Source organism: Ursus maritimus, unplaced genomic scaffold, assembly GCF_017311325.1.
Source record: "Ursus maritimus isolate PB19 unplaced genomic scaffold, ASM1731132v1 scaffold_24, whole genome shotgun sequence".
Classification (NCBI taxonomy): domain Eukaryota; kingdom Metazoa; phylum Chordata; class Mammalia; order Carnivora; family Ursidae; genus Ursus; species Ursus maritimus.
The window spans coordinates 38,563,260-38,590,789 of record NW_024424897.1 but is presented as its reverse complement, the minus strand read 5'-3'; the positions used below and the strand labels follow the sequence as shown (position 1 = coordinate 38,590,789).

At 46.9% G+C, this 27,530-nt stretch overlaps 1 protein-coding gene across 2 annotated transcripts in view; it reads right to left on the bottom strand.

Moving 5' to 3' along the window:
• The window catches only part of ASIC2 (acid sensing ion channel subunit 2), a 1,007,421-nt gene that overhangs the window by 11,740 nt on the left and 968,151 nt on the right, over positions 1-27,530 (bottom strand). For both annotated transcript variants that reach the window (XM_008695389.1, XM_040640998.1), the window contains exon 4: positions 1,258-1,408. In XM_008695389.1, coding sequence (XP_008693611.1) covers positions 1,258-1,408 — 151 coding nt within the window. The remainder of the gene's footprint in view (positions 1-1,257; positions 1,409-27,530) is intronic.

The following is a 27,530-nucleotide window of genomic DNA, read 5'->3' as shown; positions in this document are numbered from 1 at the left end:
TCCCCAAGCACCTTTCTCAAGAGCGGAGAGCTGGTATGCTTCCTCATTTCCAACAGTAACAATGTAACTGGTATGTTTCTCTTTTTGCTCTGTCTTCTGGGAGTCTCAGAGCAATTTCAAAGATCGACAATTATATATTTAGATCACTAGGAAAATTGTTGATGACAGATGGAATAATTCAGAATTTGTCTAGAAGCGTGTTCATCTTAGCATTGGTTATAACAGAAAACAATTTATAATGAACTAAATGTCCGATATAAAGATTTAGTTAAATAAACTTAAATCAAGTATGATACAACTATGAAATAGTGGCCATGAAATATCATAGCGACATTCCCAACACACAGGGGGTCATCAGTCAATAGTACTTTTGGTTTCCTCTCCCCATGTGCTAATACGAGGACCACTGACTTTTGCACTTTCATATTTTAGCCTAATTTTTTTTATAATGATTTTTTATTATATTATGTTAGTCACCATACAGTACATCCCCGGTTTTCGATGTAAGCATATTTTAGCCTAATTTTATCCTCATAACAACGAATGATTGTGTTTTAAAGATAAATGAAGGTAAGAACAGTGAAGTTTAGTAACTTGTGCTAGGTCACACAGCAGGTGAATGGAGGAATCTGAATTAGAAGCCAACGTCCCTGCCTCCAGCCTGTCATTCTTCCTCCTATGCTGTGATACCAAACTCTTCAGGCTCAAATCAGCCCTCCCAGCCTCCACCCCCTGCACTTCTGCTCCTGATTAGCTGACCATCTCTAATGAGATCATCTAATGAGATGGCTGCATGCCTTGTTAGTCTGACAACAGAAATGTGAGCACATGTACATTTATTTGCTGGCTGATGGACTTTTGCCTCATTCGAAAGAGTACTAGACATTTGGATGCAAGAAGGGAGCCATCTGGAGGAAAGCAATAGACACCTGGATGTTTGAACAGGTACCATAACAGGATTCAAGAATTGTAAGCACTCAGATACCTGGACACTGAACTCTAGGAGGTAAGAGCAGCGAACAATTAGCAAACATATTGAGCGCTGCGAGAAGCATTCTTCAAACATCTGGACACTTCTGGACACCAGGATGCTGCCTTGGTTGCTAGTCTGGATGCTTCTATCTGCCCTCTAAGTGTTTGGGACCAAATACTAGCCTTCCCAGAACAGCGTCCCTGTGGATCCTCGTGGAGTGGGTACAGTGTTTACCACTGGGATGCGAAGTGCAGAGAAGGTCCCAGGCAGTCCCTGGCACTGACCTGGCATGTGCACCATGCGGCAGTTACAGTTCTCCACGATGTAGCGTGTCTCACAGTCAATCCGACAGGCGGTGATACTGTAAACAGGAAAGAAGTCGAGTCCCATCTCTGAGGATCGGCACTCGCCCCAGGGTGGGGGCAGGTATGTGAGCTGCAAGACAGGAAGGTGGGGGCAGCAGTCAGCCCTGCAGGTTCAGCATCGACAGCCCCAGGATCTCATTCATTCACTTATTCAATCAACAATTATCGAGCATCTCCTACATGCCGATCTAACTCCATTGACCTCATAGGCTTTCAGCGTTGGACTCCAATACTAGTTTTCCTGTCTTGTAACCTTCCCATAAATGCTGATCTCAAAGTCTCTTACACATGCCACGTGTCTTTCTACTTCCATACTTTGTCATCTTGAGTCCCTTGGAATGACCCAACTAAATTCTTACCCTCTTGGCTGGGAACATTGGGACTCTAGACCTAGGCTTAGGGGCCAAAGCCTGCAGGAGGTTCCAGGAAGAAATGGCGTAATCAGGTTTATTTATGATCCGTGGCCCAGACTAGAGCAACTCTCCAGTGTCATGTTGTGGACCAACTCTTATGGGAAAAATGTCATTCTTTTTTTTTTTTTTTTAAAGATTTTATTTATTTATTTGACAGAGATAGACACAGCCAGCGAGAGAGGGAACACAAGCAGGGGGAGTGGGAGAGGAAGAAGTAGGCTTATAGCGGAGGAGCCTGATGTGGGGCTCGATCCATAACGCCGGGATCATGCCCTGAGCCGAAGGCAGACGCTTAACCACTGTGCCACCCAGGTGCCCCGAAAAATGTCATTCTTATTTTCAGAGGTCCGATGACCATAGAATGCCGTCATGCCTATGGGACGTGCCTGCTGGATATGGGGAAGGTGAAGGATAAGGGAAATTAATGGCTATGAGCACTTACTATGTGTTAAGCCCCAAGCTAAGTCCTTTATAGCTATCTTTTTTAAAAAATTGAAGAATAAAAAAGCAATAAAATGCATACGTTTTTCAGAGCACAGTTCAAGAAATTCTGAAAAATGTATATACCTGTATACCTACCACTTAAATCAAGACTTAAGACATTTAAAAAAAAAGGTTTATTTACTTACGAGAGAGAGAGAGAGAGAAAGCTCCAGTGCAGGGGAGGGGCAGAGGGAGAGAGAGAGACTCTCAAGCAGACTCCCTGCTGAATGTGGAGCCCGACACAGGGCTTGATCCCAGGACCCTGAGACCATAACCCGAGCAGCTCAAGAGTTGGCTGCTCAACCGACTGAGGTACCTAGGCACCCCAAGACCTAAGACATTTTTGATCACCCCAGAGCGTTTCTTCCTGTCCCTTTCCAATCAACCGCCATCCACCCAGCCAGTCTCTGTTACAGATTCTACCACCATAGGTTGGCTTTGTCTGTTCTCAAACTTCATATAAATGAACATTTACACGAAGCACGTCTTTGTGCCTGGCTTCTTTTGCTCAACATAATGTTTTTGAGATTTATCCACATGGTCGTGTGCATTAGTTCATTTTTTTTTTAATCGCTGCATAGTTTTCCATGTATAAATACACCACAATCTGCATCCGTTCACCCGAGGATGGGCACTTGGATTGTTGCCAGTTTTTGGTAATTATGAAGAAGTCGCTATTAACATTATATACAAGTCAGTTCAGGTTTCGGACAGGTATTTTAATTTCTCTTAGGTCAATGGCTAGGAGTAGAATCGCTGCTTCATAAGCTAGGTCTAGGGATAACTTTGTAGAAAGTGTGACACCGTCGCCCACGGTGGTTGAACTCCCTTTCATCCCTACCAGGAACGAACGAGAGTTCTAGTGACGCCGCATCCTTGCCCAATCTTGATTTTGTCCCTGTGTCTAATCTGAGACATTCTTGTGGGGGTATAGTTCTATCTCGTTGCTTCTATTTGCAGTTCTCTGATGATTGATGATCTTGAGCCCAATTTTAAGTGCTAATTGGCCATTCATATATTATCTTTTGTGACACGTATTTTCAAGTCTTTTGCCCATTAAAGAAACTTGCTTACTTTTTACTTTTATTATTAAGCTGTAAGAGACTCCGTATGTTCTGGATACAAGTCCTTTGTCAGATATGGGTCCTGAGAATATTTTCTCTGTACCTCCTATAGTTTGTGGCTTACGTTTTCATTTTCTGAATGGTGTATATTTTTCCTGCTTTCAAAATCCCTCATTCAGATGTCATTTACATATAATAAAATGCATCAATTTTAATGTACAACTGAATAAATTGTTACAAGTGCGTACATCCTGGTAACAACCGTCCTAATCGAGATGCAGAACATCTCTATTGACTCTGAGAAATGCCCGATTTGCAGTCTCCTTCCAACGCTCCGGCCATCACCGATCTGCTTTCTGTCATAAATGAGTCGTGTCTGCTCTAGGATTTTATATAAATAGAAGCATACAGCATGTACTCTTTTGTGTCTGCCTTCTTTCTCTCAGCAGAATGTTTTCAAGATTCATTCATGCTTTTGCATGTCTCAGTAGTTCATTCTTTTTTATTGCTGAATTTTACTTCTTCCTCTCTGGTCTCTATTTTTTTTTTTTCTTGCTTCGGTGCATTGGCCAGAAACTGTGTATTGTGTAATGTTGGAAAAAAATTGAAGATAGAGGCTATTCTTACCTTGTTCCTGATCGTAGGAGGAAAGGGTTCATTTCTTCACTATTAAATATGTTAGGCGTATTTTTTTTTTCTTAGATGCTCTTCTCAGATTGAGAAAGTTTCCCCCTATTTCTAGTTTGCTGAGCACCTTTATCTTTAATGGGTATTGCGTGTTGCCAAATGTGTTTCTTGTTTCTACTGAGATGATCCCATGATTTTTCTCATTTATTCTGTTAATAAGGTGATTGATACTGATTGATCCGTAGATGCTGAAACCACCTTGCATTTCTGGCATAAGCCCCACTTGGTCATGATGTATTATTCCCTTTATATATTCTTGTATTTGATCTACTAATGTGTTGTGGAGGATTTTTCATCTATGCTCATGAGTGATATTGAATTTATTTTACTTTTCTTGTAATGCTTGCTCAGGTTTTGGTATTGCGGTTATGCTAACTTCATACAAAATTTATAAAGTGTTTCCTTTTTTTCTATTTTCTCAGTTTGTGTAGACTTGGTATCATTCCTGTCCTAAATGTGAAGCCATTTGGACTTGGTGATGGTATATGTGTGTGTGTGTGTGTGTGTGTGAGAGAGAGAGAGAGAGAGATGATTTTTAATTATGAATTCAATTCCTTTGGTAGATTTAGAGATAATCAGACTTTCCAGTTCTTCTTGTGGTGTTTTTGTTGTGTTGTTTTCCAAGGAATTTGTCCATTTAATCTAAGTTTTTGGATTTATTAGCATATGCTTATATATAATATTCCCCTATCATTTTTTAAATGTCTGTAAAATTGGTAGTATTGTCTTCTCTTTCATTCCTGATATTGGTAACTTGTGTTACCTCTTATTCCTTATTGTTTTTGATTTCTAATTTAATTATGCTTTGATCAGGAAACATTCTCTTCATGGTTTCATTCCTATACAATTTACTGAGAGCGAATTCTAGTCCAGCATTTAGTATATCTTGGTGAATGTTCCATGTGCACTTGAAAAGTATGTGTCTTCTGTAATCGTTGGTGTAGATATTTTATAAAAAGCAATTAGGTCAAGTTGTTGGATAGTGTTACTCCAATCTTCTATCTCTTTACTGAATTTTTGTCTAGTCAATCACTGAGAGAGTAGTGCTCAAATCTCTAACAATGACTATAGATTTGTCTGTTTCTCCCTTTAGGTCCATCAATTTTTGCTTCATGCATTTTTGAAACTTTATCATTAGGCACATACATATTTAAGATCATGATATCTTCTTGAGAAATTGATTCTGTTATCATTGTGAAATAACTCTCTTTAGCTCACGCAATCATTTGTTTTGAGGTTTACTTTGTATATATAGACATATCAGCTTTCTTATGCTTACTTATCTTTTCCCATTCTTTTAATTTTTTGGCCCACCCTTTTACTTTCAACCTATCAGAATATTTTTATATTTAAGGCACATCTCCTGTAAACAGCCTATTTGAGTGCTGCGATTTTACCCTATCTGACAATCTCTGTGTTTTAATTGGAGGGATTAATACATTTACATTTAATATCATTCTGGATATGGTTGAGTTGAAGTCCACAGTCTTGCTCTTTGTTTCCTATTTGTCTCCACTATTTCTTCCTTTGTTCTACCTTCCCTGACTCCTTTTGGATTAACTGAGTATTGTTTTAGTAGATCATTCCATCTCCTCTATTGGTTTTTGCTTTATACCTCTTCATATTATTATTTTTAGTGGTTGCTCTAGGATTTATAATATGCACCTTAACTTATCAGAATCTATTTTGAATTAATATAATACCACTCCTCATAAAATTCTATTTACATCCCTTCCTGTCCCTTATGCTATTGCTGTCATATATTTTACTTTTACATCTGTTATAAACACTACAGTATACTGTTACTATTTCTCCCCTAAGTAGCCCACTGACTTTCAGAGAAGCCAAGATAAGAAAGAAAACATATTCAAATTTAACCATATATGTACCATTTTCACTGTTTATTCATGTTTTTTTTTTTAAAGATTTATTTGTTTATTTGAAAGAGAGAGAGAGAGAGAGACAGAGAGACCATGAGTGGGAGGGGCAGAAGGAGAAGGAGAGAATCTCCAGCAGACTCCATGCTGAGCACGGAACCTGATGTGGGGCTCGATCTCACGAATCTGAGATCAGGGCCAGAGTCAAAACCAAGCGTCGGATGCTTAACCGACTGCACCACCCAGGCACACTTGCTGTTCATTTATTCTTTTGTGTAGATCTGAATTTCCATTTGCTGTCAGTTCTCTTCAGGTGGAAGAACTTTATCATTTATTTAGTGTGGGTTCACTCGTGGCAAACAGTCTCTGTTTTCATTTATCTGTAAGATGTGTTAATTTTGTTTTTTTTTTTTGAAACACATTTTGGCTGTGTATAGAATTCCAGGTTGTTAAGTGTCTTTTTTCACCATTTCAAAGATATTCCACTGTCTTCTGGCCTCTGTTGTTTTTGATGAGAAATCAGTCATCATTTTTTCATTGCTCCCTCTCTTCTCTGACTACTTTTAAGATTTTGTTGTTGTTTTGTTTTCAGGATTTTGACTGTGCCATGCCTAGATGTGGTTTTCTTTGTATTTATCCTTCTTGGAGATCACTGAGGTTCCTGAATCTGTGGAATGATGCTTTTAAACAACTTTAGAAAATTTTTAGACAATATTTCTTCAATTATTTTTTCTTCTCCATTCTCTGTCTCCATTCTTGCTGGGATCCTATTTATATGCATGTTGGTTTGCTTGATACTGTTTCACAAATCACTGGGGCTCTGTTCACTTTTATCAGTCTTTTTCCCCCCTTTCTGTGTCTCATTTGAATAATTTCCATTAATCGGCCTTCAAGTTTGGTGTTAATTTATTGTTTTGTCTCCAGTCTTCTGATCATCCCAGCCAACAGTTTTTCTGTTTCAGGTAATTATATTTCAGGTGTAGGTTGACCTTTTAAAAAAAGTTTTCGGGGCGCCTGGGTGGCACAGCAGTTGAGCGTCTGCCTTCGGCTCAGGGCGTGATCCCGGCGTTATGGGATTGAGCCCCACATCAGGCTCTTCCGCTATGAGCCTGCTTCTTCCTCTCCCACTCCCCCTGCTTGTGTTCCCTCTCTCGCTGGCTGTCTCTATCTCTGTTGAATAAATGGAATCTTTAAAAAAAAAAAAAGTTTTCATATCTTGTCTAGAAGCTTCTCATTATTTACATCTCTTTCTGTAATTTTCTAACATGCTTATCATTGTTATTTTAAAGTTGCTGTTTCTGATTCCAACATGGGCTATATGTGGATCTGTTTCGCCTGGTTGTTTATTTGTCTTTTCATATTTTCCTTCTTTTTTCATGTGTCTAGTAGGTTTTGATTACATATGGGGGACGTAGTCTTTTTTAATTGTACACTGGACATTGTGAATAACTCTTTATAGTGACTCGGTTATCTTCCACTGAATGGTGCTGGGTTTTGTTCTAGGAGGCAGTTAAATTCATGGTGAATCTCTTTGATTTTGTGGAGGCACAGTTTAGGCTTTGTTTATAGGTGGGCGTATTTTAGTTTTGCCCTTCGTTCTGGACTATAGCTCTTTGTTTTGGGATGTGATCTTAACTCCTGAGGAATGACTCTTCTGGGATTTCGGTGGAAGGTCTGAGGTGTTTATCAAGTCTCTCCAACTTGGTGGGACTTGGATTTCAAGTCTGTCTCCCCCCAGTGGCAGCTGCTGAAATCACTGCCCATTTCTTTCAACAGTTGTTTTTCTCCTGAGCTTCTTGGAGTCTCTCCCCATCTGTACCAAGTTTGAGGTTCAGGCCAGGACTTTAGGGAGGTTTATATAAAAGCTTGGGGGCTCCCCATATGGGGGTGATCCTCCTTTTTAGGATTTCTCTTCCCAGTTTTTTAGCCTTTCAGGCAACCCTGAACTCTGACTTCTGATTTCTTAACTCAACGGCTGCTGCTTCCTTATTGAACTCTACCCCAGGATTCCCTTAGAACTTGGCGTGCCTTCCAGGGGAGGTCAGGTCAATAAATGTGTACGTCACTCAGTGTGGTTCCCTTCCTTCAATGGCTGTGTATCTTCCAGTTTCTGCCTGCTTTTCGTCTCTTTCCAGTGCCACCAAATAGTAGCTTTAATATATTTTGTGCAGAATTTGTAATTGCTTTTTTCAGGAGTTTGTCCGATATAAGCTGCTCCACCATTACTGGGAACTGAAAGCCTCTATACTTATTTTAGTTAACATTCACAGGACTCCTTTGAGGTTTGCTGTTCCTATTCTCATTCTATTAATGAGAAACTGGAGTATCAGAAAGGTTAAGTAGCCCGTTTAAGATCACGAACCTGCCCAGTGGCAGAGCCAGCAGATAGGCCTGGGAATTTCTGATTCCGGCCTTGTGCTTATCACACTACGTTGTCTCTAGAGTAACTTGGTGGGAGGGAGGGAGGAGGGAGGGAGGGAGAAACACTCCAAGGAGGACTTTTCCAGAGCCTTTCTTTTTCTTTTAATCTCATGGTTTCTTTCTTCTTCCTTTCTCATGGTTTGCTCTACTCTTTCATCTTTCTTGGAGGTCATGAGTTGGCCAGGCTTTTGCACAAATTTCCTGTACGACCTTGGATAAGTCACTGCTCTCTTCTGGACCTTTGTTTTCCCATCTGTAAATAAGGAAGTTTGGGGGTAGGAGATATCCTCTGATTAGAATGGATTGGGTCCCCTATGTTGCTCAGTATTGGATCATTAAACCCCCAAACTGGCTTTGGGAAAAACTAATCGTGACTTTTGGCAAAGCGACGGGTCTAAAATGATATAAATGAACTCTGGAGGGGGAGCTCATTTCTTTTTCTCTTATTAAAACAGGTTCCCACAGTGGGTCGACCAAGAGTGTGGCTGGTAAAACTCGGATGGTGATGAGCCAAGGTTTGTTCAGGGTCAACCACATCCCTTTTGCTGCAGAGGTCACGACCTGGATGCCACGGCTGCCACGGCTGCCACGGCTGCCACGGCTACCCTGTTGTGGCTGGTTCATCACCTGTTCCGTCAGCTCTTCCGAAGACTCACACACCGTAGCCGCTGGAAAATCACAGCACGTACAGCCTCAACTCTTGCTTACCAATGAGTATCTGACAGTGGGTTGGAGTATTTGTTTATCCTGGGCAAGCAAAGCCTCAGGGGGACCCTGAAGCACTGTCTTCAGATATCTGAAGGGCTGTCTCAGGGAAGAATGAGATTTGTTTTCTGGTTTCCCAAGGGAAAGACAGATACAAGGATAGCTGTAGTAAAGGAAATGAAGACGATGATAACATTTATTGATGTCGTGGGCACTGCGGTGGGCACATTACATGCATTACTTTAATCCTAAAGAAGGATAAGTTCTGGCTCAACTTTCTAACTTACTAGTGTGATTCAATAATACAATCACTGTCTTGAGAGTGAATTCCCCATCCTGAGGAGTGTTCAAGTGGACGCGACGTGAATCCCTGGCTGGGATGGGAAGAGAGAGATTCAAGCACTGGGTGTGCAGTGGATGAAATGGCTTTAAGGCCTCTTAAGTCTCTATGTCCTATCATATTGGACATAGATCCTAAATTTATTCTTTTACTGGGAGGATTAGAGGCAGTGGAAGGAGCTAGGCAGAATCTTGAACGCCACTTTCATGGGCCAGCTGTGTGACCTTGGTAACTCCCCCACCCCAGCTGTGAGTGCCCTCGTCTGATCAAACGAGATTAATGCCCTGCAGCCGGCAGGTGCTCACCAAGACTTAGTGCCCAGCCCCATCACCTAAAAACTCCCTCATGTTTCTCTGCCCCTTCATTCATGCAGCAGGCCGCTCGGCTCCGCCTCTGCTTGCCTACGGTTTGGTTCTGCAGACCCGCAATCTCCGCCTTTTTTGGTTGAGTTACTTTGAGTTGGGTTTATTATGATAAGGACTCTTGCTGACCAGAGGCAGCTGGATGGAGGGTCTGGAGCTGGGAGAGAGGAGAGATGCCCGGGATGGAGCCTGGAAGTATTCTTGCACGTACTTCACATCTCACCCTCCCCCCCTGCTTTTCCACTGTGCCATGGAAACGGGGGCTTTGGATAATTGCTGAAATTTATGAACTGAACAAAGAACTCAGCACTTTTGTGATTGAATATTCTGGTGCTTGCCTTTCATTGCTCCACTGTCTCAAGGCTTCTGTCCACAGTCGTTTTCACTTTCTCGAGAGAGAGAAGCTTGTGTTTGCTGCCTCCCTGCCTGGGGACGTCCTGGGCTGTTCCTCAGTCACCGGCTTTCCCAGCGTCCCCAGCCCATAGATCCCGAGGAGGGCCAGCAGGTGGCGCTGCAGTTAGCACAGCTGCCCACGGGCCTGTCTGCTGTTTGAACAACACGGAGGGAGTCAGTGGGTCTACCTTGCCAAGCTCCCTGGCCTTTTCCTTGTGTCTGCAGCCCACACTCAGACCTTGGCTGGGATGCTGCTGTGGGGGCACTGGGGCTGGAGAGATGAGTAAAACGGGACTCCCGTTTGCCTAAGCCCTACTTCGGCCAGCATAGTATGGATGTCCCCAAATCCCGGGGGGGGGGGGGCTGTCCCCTGCCTCTTCCCCCATCTTGCACAGCTGAAGGGTAGTGGGCAGAACAGAGCGCTATCACTGACAGCCTCAGTTACTTAAGTACTCTGGGCCTCAGCTTCCTGACCTGCAAAGCAGAGCTAATAATTTGCAACTCACAGGGCTTCTTTGAGGGTTAGATGAGACGAGGCCTGGCACCTGGCACAGTGCTTACATGTGTTTGTTGTCTTTAGGTTAGGGAAGCACCTATAAAGGTCCTTCATTCAAGGGGGCAGTCTGGTGGCTGGTCCCACATGCCTGTCCTAACTGGCATCCCCTCTCCAACTGTGCCCAGATCTCTCCCTGCCCACTGGATCTCAGGCCTCTAGGACAGGGTCTGGCACATAGTAGGTGCTTCATAATTGTTTATCGAATGAATTGCCCCATCCTGTTTCTCCTAGCCTAAGTACAGAGGACAAGTGCAAGGGGCTGCCCTCTCCAAGTCACACAGGAGCAGAGGGTCCACTCTGTCGTCCCCATAGGCTCTGCACTGAGGTAGGCTCGGCACCAAATCACATCTGAGTCCTGGACTAGTCAATGGCAGGTTTTCCTTCGTGACCTTGGGCATGCCACTCAACCTCTCTGAGCTTCTCTGTCCCATCTGTAAGGGGCAGGACTCGAAGGGTACTACACTCTCAGAGGTCCCAGTTTCTAGGATCAGGTGACCATGAGGTCCCCCTACCTCTTAGCCAGACCCTGTGATCTCCCACTCATTTTTCCACCTCCCACGCCAAGTGCAAACTTCCGCCTTGCCCACCCAGATGGAGGGGAAGTCAGAGCCTGCTTTCGAGACATAATTTTCAGTTTGATGTTTTTATTGAATCCTGCCGAATGATTTAGTGTGTTCACAAATGATTATATTGCGCTCCTTTTAAACAATACTAAAATCAAATAAAATGCTAAAATCAAATCTACCGATCAGTCAGTCACAGACTGCAATGGGGTCTCAGGGGAAACATGTCCTTGCAGGCAGCACAGAAGCCATGGGGTAGCTCCATCCCCCGTCCCTGCCGGCTCCAGGGACAGTTCAACAACAAGGTCAAAGGAGAAGACATGGCAGAGGGAAGAAGCAAAAGTCGTAGTGACCGAGCAGTAAGAACACCTGCCAGCTTGAGCGCACCTGCTACGTGCCAGGCCACGGAGTAGGCACTTTCAAGAATATCGTCTCCTTCAGTCCTCACGCTGACCCTGCGAGAAGAAGCACTATGTGCCCGAAAGACTGACTGTAGACGGGCTGATAGTACAGGCACAGCTGATATTTACTGAAGCCTCATGAAGCACCTTATTGCTCCTGACTCCTTGAATTCCCACAGCAGCGTGATGAAGGCTTTTATGCCTTCATTGTGTATCTGGCAGGACTGGAGCGCTGAAGTGACTATGGTCATGGAATTAGAATGCAGCAGTCTGCATCTTTAACAACTATCTACGTGGAAAGCATCGGCCACAGGAAGTGGGGTCCACAGGGAGTAGAGGCAATTCCTGGGTGGGTGGGTGGAGGCTGGGGCAGAGATTTGAGAGATGGGAACATGTGTTCTTCAGACCCCGACACGGGAAATAGTGCATAGATTCATTGAACAGTTTAGTCCTCTCAATAACCTTGCTGGTTAAATGCTATTATCCCCATTCTACAGATGAGCAAATTTGGGTAACTTGCCCACCACCACACAGCTGAGAAGTGGCAGAGGCAGGATACAGACCCAGGTCTGTCCAAATGCAGGGCTCCTGATTGGGGGTCAGGAGACATCCTAATCTTGGTTCTGCTGTTCTGCAGCTGTCCTCTCAGGGAACTTAGCTTTTTCATCTGCAAAGCAGGTGACGGCTTCGCTCCCCCATTCTGGGTACATGGCAGACATCACTAGTCAATCACAGATGTGGTCTCGGAACTTAGCTAAACACTGCTATTTGATTGAATTTGGAACTGAGAGGAAATGCATTTGTGGAGGCTTTATCTGTAGAAACCTGAAAACTACTCATTGTTGAATATTCACATAGACCGGATAAATGCTGAGCAGAGCAAATTATTATATACCTTATAAAATACAGAGTGTGACTTCCTTGCAGGAAGAGTAAGCATAACCTGCTCTCTTCGGTAGGAGCAACCCCGACTGGTGTTTGGACCATTTGGACCAGAGGAAGGTTCACCCAATCAGAATCCAGCGATGCCCTGATCCTGCACTGAGGTCACACAGAGTTCTTTGTTGTGCTGGCTGGAAACTGGTCGTAGTAGCTGACGCAGCACTTTGACAACAATCAATTCAAAAAGTGCATTAGCCATGGTTTGTGACCAATAATAAATAAAAAGGTATATCCTTTGCAAAAATATCTATGAGTGGGAGACAACAAGAGCAGAAAATGGTGAATCATTTATGCAAAAAGCAAGAGGATTTTTTTAAAAAAGACTGTAACTTGTCTCATTCTAACACGACTTTTACCTTGGGCCCTGCTGGCTCTAGATATGCCTCTGAAGCTCTACAAGATTCCTTCCAGCTTTTGTTTCATGGGGCAACACCCTCTGCAGTTTTATTTTTATCCATCCATCCATCTACCTGCACCCACCCATCTACTCATCCATCCCCATCCATCCATTCATCCATCTACCCATGCCTACTCATCCACCCATCCATCAATCCATCCACCATCCCCACCCCTCTACTTATCCATCCATTCATCTACCCATGTCTACCCATCCATCCACCCATCCATCAATCCATCCATCCACCCACACCTACTCATCCACTCATCCACCCATCCACCCATCATTCCACCCATACCCACCCATCCATTTATCCATCCACCCACCTACCTGCACCCACCCTCCCACTCATCCATCCATCTATCCTTCCATTCATCCATCCATTCATACAAATACCATCTACCCATCCATCAGTCCATCCATCCATCCACCCATGGCCACCCATCCGCTCATCCATCAATCCATCCATCCCTCTACCCACACACATCAATCCACTCATCTATCTGTCTACCCATCATTCCACCCATACCCACCCAACCACTTATCCATCCATCCATCCATCCATCCATCCACCCATCTACCCATGTCTACCCACCCACCCACCCATCCACTCATCCACCCATCCATCCTTCCATTCATCCATCTACCCATGCCCACTCATCCACCCATCCATCAATCCATCCACCCATCTACCCATGTCCACCCACCCCCCATACATTCATCCATCCATCGATCCATCCACCCATATCTACCTGTCCATCTAGTCATACCTCTATCCTTCTATCCACACCCATCCATCCACTCATCCACCCATCTATTCATTCACCTACCCCCCCATCCACTTTCCATGTGTCCAATAAACATTTATGTAACACCTATTCTGTTCTAGGAACACTGCTAGAAACTGGGGCTATGACAATGAATGAGCTGTGGTTCTTGTGACTGCGGGGCTTACAGTCTGGAAAGAACAGACATGCACATAACAAAGCAAGTGCTGTAATGGGTGACATTGTACAGAGGTAGTGGGGGCACTGAGGAAAGAATGGCCAGACCAACTCAGAGTAGGGGAGCTCAGAAAAGACTTTATGGAGGGGGTGGTCACCTTTGAGCTGAGTTGAAGAAGACTGTGTGGTTCATCAGGCAGAGGAGAAATGGGAAGGACGTTCGGGGTGGAGGGAACTGCCTGGGCAAAGAGGCACAGAGGAAAAGAGCCCTGGCCTGGCAGGGGAGCCTCAGACAGGTAGTAAGGTGAACATATGAGTGAGTGTCAGGAGGGGTTGTGCTGCTCAGTGACCCGGGTGATTGAAAATTCTCCATGATCGTTGCTGTGAGTCCTGTGCACACAGCAAGTATGCGTCACTAGTGGGAAGCAACCCCTGCTAACCCCCGCCCTCTCCTCCACTGCTGATGTAAGAGCTGCCTCGGCAGGAGAGTGTTTTTAGTGTGTCCGTGCATGCCAACGCACCATTATAATCACATCTTCATCTGGACACGATCTGGGCAAGTGCAGTCGGCACCGGCAGTGCGCTCTCGGCAATTCACCTTGCTGCATGATTTGTTGGTGGAAACAGGCAGAAGGAAAGTGTCGCTGGGAAGCAGGCAGGGAGGCGGCCTCACCCAGAGGAGTGAGCTTGGAGGCACACAGGCCTGGCTCGGCACCTTACAGGCCAATGTAGTTTGGGCCCTTCCCCCTTCAGGATTTCTTCACTCCCTCCAACCCTGGACCGGGCTATCGCTTTATGTGTCCCTTTGTCTTTCCCTGTCCAGGGCCCAGGCAGGTTATCCCCCTGGCTTGTCAGTGCTGCTGGGGTCCTAGGGTATAGAACTGGGGTGTAATGACTCCCCCAGCCCTTTCTCTGACCCACACTTTCAGCTCTGTAAGCAGGAAAGTGGCCATTTGGGTTCCAGACCGCATCTCTGCCCTGTATTTTCTTCCCTTCATCTTTCTCCTCCTCATCTTCTTTTTTTTTTTTTTTCCTGGTTGCATTTCCATTTAAGAAAACCCCAGTCCAACTTCCACCCTCCAGTATCATCAACTGAAGAGTTGGGAAGAGGCCAGGAGACTGACCTCTCTCTATGCTGAATTGGACTATCAGAACGGCTGTGGACAGCTGTGCAGGGCGCGCACTGCACAACAGCAGGAGGTTCCACTCATAGGGACTGAAGTGTGAATGTCGCCTCCAGAGAGTGCACAGGCAGCCCTGAGCAGTCTGTTTCCCTCTACTGCCGTCCCACCTGGGGCTTCACTCGCTCCTTGGCTAACCATCTAGCTTCAATCCCCGTCACCCCACTGTTTCCCCTCAGATACCTTCCCTTTACAGATTGGCCTCTGTTCACCATCTCTTTTGGAATGGGGGCCTTTTATGACCTTGCTTTTCTCAATGGGTATATTTGAAACAGAAGTTGGGTCCAGGTTGCAATGTTCACTTAACAGGCTTTCTTAAAGTGGAACACACCTCAACGCATTCGTGACAGTGTTGGCTCCTAGCTCCTTTCAAAATCCACTCTTCACATATCTGGGTGGGGGCAGGGTTGGGGGGAGCGGCCCATCATCTCAGGGTGGCTTCTGCCCAGGCTGGGAGCCCGAGTCGGTGCTGGGTGTAGGGTGGGCTAACTACAAGGCAAGCCTACCCGGTTCTGGCTTCCACTGCACTCCTGTGGTCCTCCCCATACCCCCCCAACCCAGGGCCAGTTTCCCACCCCCACCCCCACCTATAAGCCCTCCACAGGCCCTAGAACAGGTTCTGAGCCAAGTACGAGGGTTTTCAGTCCACCACACTTCCCAGATGTGGCCCCACAGCAGTGACTGCGTGTCACTTCATTAATCCACAATTCTCTAGGTGGGGGTTGGGCGCTTCCCTGAGTGGCGCGCAAAACCACTCCAGGCCTACACCCTCCCAGGAGGCCTCCGAAGGCCCAGCAAGGGTGTCATAATGGGCCACAACCGCCTTCTCCCCTTGGGACTCTGCCGCTGCTGCAGGGACCCCAGAGCAGAACCAATCCTGGAGCTCATGTTCAGACGCGGGGATGGATGGTCTCCTTGGGTTTGTGACACGGCCTGATTTAGGCTCCGGCTGCATCCCCCCGGGCCTGAGGTGGCCCTGCAGGGAGGCTCTGTGCGCACCAAGCACATAAAATTCATCTTTTGTCACCTCCTTCCTGTAGCTTTTCGGTGGGGGTGCTGGACGTTTACAGCCATAAAACATGTGTGGGTTCTGGAAGGGTGAGACTTGCAAGCGAAAGTTTACGCTCTTGAGGCACTTGGCTCTCAGACGTGAGGCCGAGTTCTCAGGTCGGATCTTTGCAGCTCAGCACGGCTGGAGCCACATTTAATTGGATCTTATGTAATTTGCCAAAGAGGGGTAACTGCTTTGTATCTGGGCTGTTTATAACGCCACGCTGTGTTCCATAATTCCCCAAATAATTAATATTCATGGGGGGCTCGCTATCACGGCCAAAGCCCATCGATCACTACCTATTAGTCCTTCAAACTGTGGCTTCCTCGCCGCCACCCCTACAAATGCCTCCATCGTTGACACGCTGGGCCGTGTTTCTTACACTGGTCAGAGTAATTTACAATCGTAAACTAAATCTTTTCCATTAAATGATTTCAATTTCGTACGGCTGAGCTGGTTGTTTTGCACGGCTCCCAGGGATAGTTCCTGAGTCTCCGGGTTTCCTCATCTGCACAATGGGAATAATTGTCTCTACTTCCTAGGGTTGGAGGAAGTATTAAATGAGGCAGCATGTAGACTGAGGCACCTACGACAACATTTGGCTTATAACAGGAGCTCCAGCCTGGGACTATGCCGGGGGGAACCCTCCCCTTTGTGGAGATTTGGCATAGGTGGGGTGGGGAAGGGTGGGGATTCCTCAATCCTGAGCTCTCTGGCCAACCCTCAACCCCCCCCCCCCCATCGCAAGGAGTCCTGCTCACTGCTTCCCTGCTGTGGTCCCCAGGATGGGGCATGACTGCTCGAACCTCATGGGAAGGCTAGGGAAGAAAATGATGGTGGGCAACCCTGCTCATCTAGCGAGAGGAACACCTCGACCGAAAGCCTGAAGCCCAAGCTGGGACTGTGCCAAGAACATGTAAATGACCCACGAAGCTCCCTGCTGAGGTTCTCTTTATCCTGAATGTGGCTGCTGGGAAAACGGCCCAGATTACAGAGCTGAACTGAGTGGCTACTCCTTGGTCCCCACCTGCCCCCCAGCAGAGTGCCCGTCTGTGCTGGAGCCTTGAAGTCACACAGGGCAGCCTTTGGTTGGCAACATGGGTTGAAAGCCTCCCTTCTCCTGCGTTTCCAAGAGACCGTAGTCTGGATTGGGGTCAATCAGACCTAGTGTCCGATCCTGGCTCTGGATGACCATGGGCACGTGACACTTCTCTACAGGTGTCAATGCCTTCATTAATGCCACGTTAATATGTACATAGGGTCTGTCATAGGGTTGGTGCTCAAAATGTAACGCTGCCTACCCCGCTTCCCTCTTCGCCAACTCAGATGAGCGTTGGAAGAAATCATAAGCAATATTGACCTAACTACAAAATGCTCAGATGTTTTCCCTACTGCTCTGATAAAGCAGGCTTTGAAGTGAACCTTCTCCTGCAAGGGGAACATCACAGACGAGCAGATGCAAACTGTCAGCCCACGAGGAAGTCCCGGGTGCTTACCTTTGAAAGAGAAACAAATAATTTCCATTCGAGCTCTTTGTGGGGCTCCTGCAGATTGTCCCATAGGCCCTCAGCCATCCTGTTTGGTGGTGGGGAGATGGCATCATCCCATCAAGAAAGAAGGTGGAAAGGGGAGGCAGGGGGAAGCCTGGACTGACTCCCTCTGGTCAGGTGCTTTGCACAGATTAAGGATGAGGGAGGGACTACTGTTATCCCTGGTACACAGAGGAAGAAACTGAGGCAGAAACATGCAGAAACTTGCTCAAGCCCTCGCTGCTGCTAAGTGGTGGAGTCAGGATTCGGACTTGGACAGTCTGATGCAGAAGTCCTGTACCATCGTCCTACAGATCCCCCTCCAAGGTAGCCCTCCCGGTCTAATCCCAGTGATGGCTGCCGCCCCTGGAAAGAGGCCATTCATTTTCAGAGACCTGCTAGGAGATTCCTGCCTGTCTCAGTATGCTCCACTGTAGGTCTTCCTTTTCTCTCTCAGTGTGGACCGCCATATTATCCCCATTTTACAGATGAAAAGACTGAGATTCACAGAAGTAAAATGATTCGCCTGAGATCGTTTAACAGGTTGAAGGCAGGGTTCGGACAAGAACCCAAGGCTTTTGACTCCTGGTCATGCCCCACACTAACCCAGCTGTCTCCTCTTCCCTTGCTCTGTCCAGCCCTCATTCTGGGTTACTGCCCAGCCACCTGTGAGGGGCAGGCTGATCCCATTCTTGGAGTCAACCATCACACTGTCCACAGCCCTGTGGATTCAAGTTTTGTCCTTTCCTGGGAGCCTCTTTAAACACACTAGTAAGCTGACTTGTCTCGGGGGTCTTCCAGAGAAGCCCACAGACAGGCACCCTACTTGGGGATCGTTTTGAGAGTGGAAAGAATTATGGGTTTGCCGTCAGAAATTCTAAGCTTGAAATTCAGCTTTACTACCTGCTGGCTTAGTGACCTTGGGTGAGTTATTGAACCTCTTTGAGTATTGGTTACCTCTGCAAAATAGGAATATTGTTCTCTGTCTTGGAGAGTTTTTATGAGATAACATATGAACAGAATCCAACACATTGGTTACATGACACATAGCAGGTGCTTAATATAGCAGAGATTCTGTCTTTTGTCACTGGCATAACAGTCCAGTGTCTTAAGAAAATCCAGTCTGCAAGAGGTACCCAAACTTGAGTCACAGCAGGGGTTATTTTAATTATTCAAGGATCCCTGATTTTCACAAAGGGCTTGGCCGGGTCCTTTAAATGTCAGTTACATGTGCATGTCGCCACACCCATTTTTGAATCATTAGCTACTTGACAGCAACATTAGCGGGGAGAGAGAAAGAGCACAGCTCGTGCTATGGAAAGGCAGCGCTAGGAGCCATTACCTGCTAGAAATCAAATAAGATTGGGGGAAAAAATGGGTCTGAAAGAGTAACCCAAGGAGAAGATTTCATTTATAAATATCTCCCTCACCATCTTTCCTGGGAACCCATCCTTCAGTTGTTCAAAGCAAGATATAAATGCAGAGTCAGGCACCCCCAAACGTTTCCCCCTAAACTTTAAAAGCCCAGTGACAGGTGATTGAAATAACTTCCCACTGTAAGATGCCAAGGCTGTAATTGTTAATACTTCCGGCTGTAATTTATCCTGCTATCCCTTTGGGTAGCTAAGCAGCTCTGATCACGAGTTGCCCAATCGGCTTATACGTCTTCTTGATGAATCACTCTCGTTCTCTCGGTCCTTTCTCTGGGCTGCGGTAATTCTTGACAACTGCCTTAGAGCCTTGTCTCCTGTGGGTGCGGAAGGGAAGAACTATCTGTCAGGAGGAGCATGTGGTGAACAGAGAGCTCCTCGCACTGGGGAGGCTGGCAGGTGGACGGCTGGGCCCTCTCCTCAGGATGGGGGGGCCAGGGCATGGGATGCAGGACATGAACTGTGCTCGCTGACCTCCAGGATGTGAGGTGTCCCTGCTTGTTTGGGGTCTCTGGACCAGGGATGGCTGGACAAAACCTGTCCAATGGGCTCCAGTGAGTATCCAGAGCATCTTTATTTAGAAAATGTCATGCGCTAAACTGTGAATCCGCTGCACAGAGAAGCTCGGGCAGCGTGGCAGAGACCATGGGGGCTCCGGAAGTGGTGTTCTCATCTTCTTCCGGTGGGTTGCCTTTCCCAGCCCTCTTTGCCCCTATGTGGGGCGTGTGACTAGTTGTCACCTATGAGATGTGGGTAGAAGTGACGTGGGACTCCTTGGCTGAGGCGGTCCAGAGTGGATGCCCTAGAGGAGGATGGGGCCACAAGAGGGGAGTAATCTGGATGCCTCGTAACTGCGTGGAGCAGAACTGCACTGCCAATTGCACTGGACTGTAGTATGGGCAAGGAATAAACTTGATTGTGTCAAGCCACTCAGATTTAAGGGTAGATTTTATAGCAGTTGGCCTCTTCTGCCTTTGGCAGGCAATCCTTGATTTAGCAGAACTCAAATCCTCAAACGTAAGGAAATCCCAGCTGGTAGTTTATCCTGAGTTAGAAGGGTGGCTTCTACTAACCAGATAATATACTGTAACCCACTTCTGATGGCTATTGTGTGGACATTCAACTTATAACTCAAAGATCATTGGAAATATGGATTCTTAATTTTATGATTTGTTCCTGTTGGAAGTTGGAGCAAAGGACATGGTCTTTTTATAAAAGGACTTTGACCTCTCCCCTCTCCTTTAGTCTCCACTGGATGGGTGAGCAATCTGACTCCATCTCTCCAAGTCCATGTAAGAACCCCCTCTTCTCGACAAGTTGAGACTGTCACCAGCCCCCTCTTGCACCATTGCAACAGTTTCCTAACTGGCCCTGCTGCCTCCTGTACACCCTCTTGACCCCACCTGATCTTCCTAAAACGTGAACTCGACCATGTCACCATCTTCTCCCATGAAATCCAAGCTTCTTTTCTTCGGAAGTCCCTGCGTAATCCAACGCCCTGCCTCTCTTCTCGTCTTGTTCCAAACCATCGGGCCCCATGGCCTCCCCACATTTGTTCTTCTGTCTCCTGGCCTGGATGGTTCTTCATGCTCTTCAGCCTGCAACTACCTCATTGGCTTTTAAGGCTCAGTTTGTGCCTCTCTGCCAGGAAGCCTTCTCCATCCATTCCTTCTGCCTTCGGACCCCGTGTCCAGCCTTGGGTTTTACCCCAGCACCTGTAACACTTTACTGTAGTTATTGGCTGACATGCCTGCCTCCTACTAGCCTTCAAGCTTTTCGGAGGAGGTGACAGATTTCTCTTCCCCAAGGCTGGCACACAGTTGGGCTCCACTGACTGTACTCTTGGCTCTGTTGTAACCCAAGACAGTTACCAAGGCAACTTTTCCTCCCTGGGCCTCGGTTTCTCCAAAAGTAAATCTGGGAGGCAGCTTGGCACAGGCTAGCCCTTGATGGTCTCTTAGGGCTCTCCCAACTTCAACATTCCAGGATTCTATAATTTTACCGCTAACACAGCGCAGTCACGTGAGGGAAATCAATACTCAGAGTTTTTCCCGAGCTGTGTTTGTGCAAGCCACTATTTTTCAGAAGACGGTCCTCAGGGGTGCCTGTGGCTCTCAGCTTTGCCTGACGCCAGAGAGAATTTATCATCACAGAAAAGCTTATGGTGCAGGTTTAGCAACTATGGTATCTCGGGCGTTCCAGAGTTTCATTTGTCAAGTAAACACGGCTTAGTTATTTAGACTTCAAGCATTTGGCTCATAAACTATCACTCAGATACAAACACTGGGGTAGGATGTCCTTTTATTGACCCCGATGAGAAATGGCCACGATCAGGGATGCCCTGGCATGGGGAGCTGCAAGGAGTCCAGGGTGTGCGCGGGGTGGGCAGAAAAATTCTCCGCACACCTCATGCCACACCATTAGCAGGCTCAGGGAGCTCCACTGTCTTTGGGCACGTGGCCTTGGCCAAGCTCCCCTCTTCACCGAACCCATGCTGGCCCATGAGTCAGGGCTCTCCTTTCTGCATTTCCCAGGGTGGTGTTGGGTGGCTGTCTTCCTCCCAGCAATCTAGGAATTCAGTGCAGAAGAGTCAACTGTGTCTAATGCAGTTACCTTCATGGGTTCAACAGCTCAAAACAGTGAGAATTCAGTGGATGTTTCTGAGCCTGGCAGCCCCTCTCCACCAAATGCCTGCCCTTGGGCACGTGGCATTTGACCCCTGATGGCTGCCCACAAAGGGATTCCTTGGGCATCCCCCACTGAGTTCCGGCCACCTGACTTATTCAGACCCCAGCCCCCCTCCTTACCCATTAATTGGCTCAGTTGCCACATTTTGCTTAGCTGCCCCAGAATGTCACCAAGAAATAAAAACAGATGAACAAAAATCCCTACTCTTTAAAAACTACATTTTAAGTTATTGAGAGGCATACAGTCTGAAATTTATCTGAAATTTATTCATTCCCCAAGAGTCACTTCTGGTTTCCCCAGGATCTCTGAGGTCAGCTGGTCTTCTCAGAATTTCCCGATCCCTTGTCTACTTCACAACCTTATATTATGGCTGAGTTTGCTCATTTGCATCTCAAGTCTTGCCTCCTCCAGGAAGCTGTCCTAGCTCATCAGCCCACTCTCCCTCTTCTTGACTCCAGTAGACCTTCCCATCTGAGCACTGGATGCTTTCCCTGTGCCACCATTTATCTTTCTATGATATGATGTCTTTCTGTCTGTCCCAAAGGCCTCAGGAGTTTGCGAACAGAGTCTGCCTGGTGGTTCTTTATGACCCCAACTTCACCTGTTGCAGGACACCCTGAAGGCTCTCATTAAGTTTTTGTTGCATGGCAACATGGCAGAATCAGGTGAGAGCCAACTCCTAAGGTTAAAGCCAAATGCTTAACCTGGCCTGCCCGGCCCTGCTTGATCCAGCCCTGCCTGCTCCCAACCTCTTCTCTCTCCGTTTCCTGATCCAGACTTGATGCTCTGCAATGCAAATTGCTCACAAGCTGGTTCTTGCCTCTTTGCATTTTCTTAGACTGTTCATGATGCCTGGAATGCTTTTCCTCCCACTTTTCACCCAGCTAATATTTACCAATCCCTCAATACCAGTTTAGATAACAACTCCTCCAGATAGCCTTCCTTGACCTTGAAGTTTGAGTGAGAATCCCTCCTCTGGACTCCTATAGCACCCCATGCTTTGCCTCTCCTAGCACTTACCACGAGGCATTACAAAGAGTGGTTCACGTGTTGGTTGGCCTCACCAGATGTGAGCTCCCCAGGGGTGGGGCCACGTGTTAAGCATCTGTGGCTTCCCAAGGTGTGTAGATGTTTAGAAAATACACAGATGGTGGGCCCTGGGAATTCCTGCCAGGCTGGACCTAAGAAGGACACAAGAAAGATGGGAAATGCAGTTGTAAAATTGAGGTCCAGGGACAGAGATGAGCAGCCAGGACTGGACTGGGTATCAGGGATTTAAATGATGGGTTCTCTGTATAAGGATTAAGGAGGGTTCTCAGGGTGAGGCCCAGGAAGGAGAGGGGCAGAACAGGTGTCACACAGTCAGGAAGAGGGAGTGAAGGGATGCTGGAGGTGCTTGTCTAGGCCCCACCCCAACTGTGCCATTTAAGAAGGTACCATTATCCACCTGCTCCACCTCTGGCTGTTAAAGGAGCAGTATGTCCCTATATCCTCTTGGTCTTCCTTCCTCTCTCAGGCTTCAAACAAACTGCTTTGTATGTAAGGGCATGGCAAGTGTGGATTGAACTGCAGCCCCATGCAGGTTATTTAGAGTGAGGCTCTGGCTGAGTGTTCCTGGTGAACAGGTGTGTGTGTGTGTGTGTGTGTGTGTGTTTGGTGGAGGGGGAGTGGGAGCTATCATAGCAGTCTATAAACTTGAATGTGCCTAGAACTACTAAGGGCTCTTGTTAAAACGCAGGTTCTGATTCAGCAGGTCTGAGGTGGGGCCTGAGACCCTGCATTTCTGACTAGCTCGTGTTTTGGATGCATTCATGCTGCTGGTCCGTGGATAACACTGAATGACAAAGAACTAGCAGGAACCGGTGCTTCTCCATAGGGCTTGATGAATATATTCTTTGACGGTAAGTATGGTCTGGACCCAAGGCCACAGAGTCATGGGATCTTGGAATGTTTAGAATGTTTGAGTTGGAAGGGACCAGAGATATTGCCATATTTCCCCATTGCCTGCTAACCATCACCAGATGCTAACCATTGTTAGATGCATCAGTATTTTGCATACCACTTTGGAAAAAAAGTATCCTGCCGGTTAACGGTAAGAAGCCATTGACTGTAAGACCCCCTTAATTTCAGAGGTGTTAGTGTGCCAACATAGAGTTGAAGGGGAAAGGTATTTGACTTAACTCCCACGCTCCCTATTTTACAAAGGAGCATATGAGGAGAGAAGCAGAGAACGGGACGTGTCCGGGGCTGTAAAAGGACTTGCCTGTGAGGCCTGAGGAGGTGCTCGGAGAGCGTCATCAGGCCCAGGGCAAAGGAGGGAGGTCTCCCTGTGATCAGTGGACAGCTGGGGGTCCACTGAGGCCCCCAGCTCATCCTGGACTCCAGGCTGCACCCCGTGAGGAGGAATCCCTTCCTGTCCCTTGGCAGCATATTTCTGCTAAGAAACCTCAAGCCCAGGGCTTTCTTTGTCTGATTTTATATTCAGAACAACCCTTTCTTTCTATTCGGGAAATTCCTAAATTAAATTGAGTCCCAGATGGCAGTTTGAGCCTCTCCGCCCTTGGCCTCTCTTCCTGGGAATCAGAAGGGAGGCAGCTACTCCGTCTTCTCTCGGCCTCGTCTCTTCCTTGATAAATGGTGGACTTAACTGAATAGCAGACCTGGATCACCCAGGGGGGGGTTCTCAACCCACACTCTGCGTCAGAATTCCCCTAGGGTACTTGTGTAAACCGCAGGTGCCCCGGGCTCACCTCAGGGAGCAGGATTCATTTGCTCTGACGTGGGCCCCAATGCTCCTTAGAGGGTTTTAATCCTGCAGCTGGGTTAGGAACCACTAATCTAGTCCAACCTGTTTGACAGATGGAAAAACTGAGGTCCAGAAAGTCCCAGTGATTTGCCTGTGGTCATACCAGTGGGCTGCAGAGGTGGGGCTGGACTTCAGTTCTCTGGATTATTCCTGGATTCCTCACTCAAAGCTCTAACTAGCCCACCCCACAGAGCCTTTGCTGTGAGCCACAGACCCTATGGGCACATACCGCGTGTGTGCATGAGGGAGAGAGAGAGGGCGTGGGGGGAGGGAGAGAGAGACAGGTCTTCTCTGTGTTGGAAACTCTAGGCAGAAGTTAGCAGTAGAACTTGGAAGGGAGTGGAAATACAAAGATCTTAAGTAAAACATGGACACGCTTAATGCTTTTGGTCACCATTCCTGACCGTTTGGGGAGGGGTGTCTAACCCCTTCTCAGTCCCCCAGACAGGCTGCAGCCTTCTCTGGGGAGTAAGCATATTAACAGTGTTCATAGGTCTAATTTCCCAGCCCCGGAGCCACTTTTGGGGCTATCTGTGGACTCCTTGTAAGTTCCCAACGGCCCCATGTGAGAGCCTCATGTCCCCACTGTCATGTGCCAGATGTTCAGGGCTGGGTGGTCTGGGCTGCTCTATAAAGTTTACTGGCCAATGAATGACTCATCAGGAATCAATGTAGTTCCCATCAGGGATTGGCCTCAGGAAGAAATTAATGGGCAGGACAGGCTATTAAATTATGTGGGAATGAAATACCCCATTGAGCTGACATCTTCAAGCAGGTGAGCTGCTTTGTCGGAAGGAGCTGGGTCTATTTTCAGCCCTTCGCAGCTGCCCAGGATTTACTTCTGAAGCCAGAGAGCTTCTCCCAAAGCTGCTGACCATCTGTCGGGAGGCCCAGGCCACATTATGCATGGGTGTCCCTGGATTTTAAACTTGCCTGTTCACTTACCTCCCCAGCCATCGCTAGGCCAGCGAGGTGAACGTGAGTGCTTTTGTGTGTGCTTAAGGAGGTGGGGAGGGAGTGAAGCCGTACCAGGGAGGAGCTAAATTACGGCCATCAGCGGCATAACTTGGGGCTCTGGGCGTTGAGCGGCAAAAGGATCTTCCGGTTCTAATTTTCATTCTGGAGTTTTCCAACTTCAGGGTGCCTCTCTTGTAAGAAAGGCAGATTCCTGGGCTCCACCTTCCGAGAGTCTAACATAGGAGGGGTTGGGCCTAGGAATATGCATTTAACATCTCTCTGCTTCTGACACACTCTAGTTGGAGAATGACTAGCTTAGGAAAACTTCATGCTCAATATTGGGGTGATGGGGGCAGCGTGACACCTCTTCTCTGGACCCTGATACCCCAACTGTAAATCAAAGGGAAGAATGACATGACCTGAGGTGTCTTCCCAGCTCTCTACACCTGTTGTTTCCCTACCTGCCCAGGCAGGTGATAGATGGAAGTCAAAGCGGAAGAGGTGTGAGAGCTTAAAATGCTGACTGATGTGTGCTCTTGGCAGGGCTGGCCTTACTGACTGCCAAACCCTCTGGAATAACCCTCTGGAGAGTAGAAGGAAGATCACTTTCAAGCAGAGGTGCCCAGGGGTGCTCATTGAACTGAATGGAATGACCCCAATCTGTGGTCTTGCTTCCAGGGCTGACTCAGGGTGGGGGGGGCGGTTCTGGAAGGGTTCTGAGGTCCTCAGTGGTTAAGTCAGCTCAGCTTTAGGGTGCACCCGAGCCAGCGCCATTTTATCTGGTGCTGGAGTTGGGGGGCACAGGGCAGAGGCTGTATCTGCTCAGAGTCTGAATGCAGACGTTTTGCCCTGGTTCACACAACCCGAGTTGTCCAGTACAAGTTGAGCATATGTCACTTTTAGAAATCGCTATAAGCCTATTTCATAGGAACTACATAAAGTGTGCTGACATACTGAAAACATTTCGTGAAACTAGGCTGGGATGCCTTCTATACAGCCGCGAAGGTCCTTATCTCATGAATGATAACGGATGGGAAATTAATTTTTGACCTGCAAGTCATATAAGTGATAGAAATCTTAGAAAAGGATCTTCAAATACACGAGCTGATGTGTCCTCATATAACCCCTGGGAAGTAGGGAAGGCAGGGCTGTAAACCAGGGCACAGAGGGGCCAGCAGACGCTGAGCTGTTCGGTGACAGACCTAAGGCCAGCCCTTCCTTCTCAAAGCACAGAGGCGTGGCCCACTGGAAAAGGTGGGGAGATTTGTAGGGAAAAAGTAGATTTCCTTGTGCTATTTTTAAGCAAGCACACCTCTTGTGCTTTTGGAGTGATTGAAAATACCTTTATTTCACTAATCCACATGCAGTATTTATATCTGCTTCTTTTTCCTTCCTGGAAAGTAGGAACACATCGTTTCGCTTCTTGCTATCGCTTCTCTTAGACATGACCCAGTCCATGCTAAAGCTTGATTGCTAGCAGGCCCGGTTGGCTCTTGTTGATGGCTGTCAGCTGTCCAGGGACCATCCATCTTCCTTTGGTCTTCTACTCCCCCTTTTCTCTTTTATTAATTTTTTTTACATGAAAATCTTTGGGAAAATACACTTGGCACTAAATTTTTCAAGAGCCTTACAAATGCTCATTTCCCCCGACTGAGCAACTTCATCCTTCTAGAAAACTAGCCTAAAGAAAGAATTAAGATTAGCTAAGAAAATAATCTTAAAGCTCTGTGCACAAAGATGTTCAGCAGGGTATTATTTACCTCCTGAATGTACAAACAAATAAGCCTCTCAAGATCTCAACAATAGCAAGATAATAAGTAAATTATAATATGTCCATTTGATGGAACTATTACAATGATGGGTATAGACAGTACGTAAGAAAGAGAAAATGCTTTCAACAGAGTAAGTGGGGATAGACATCTGCTTATACTGGGTGATTATGGCTCTACACACACACACACACACACACACACACACACACACACCCCTCAAACCCATGAAA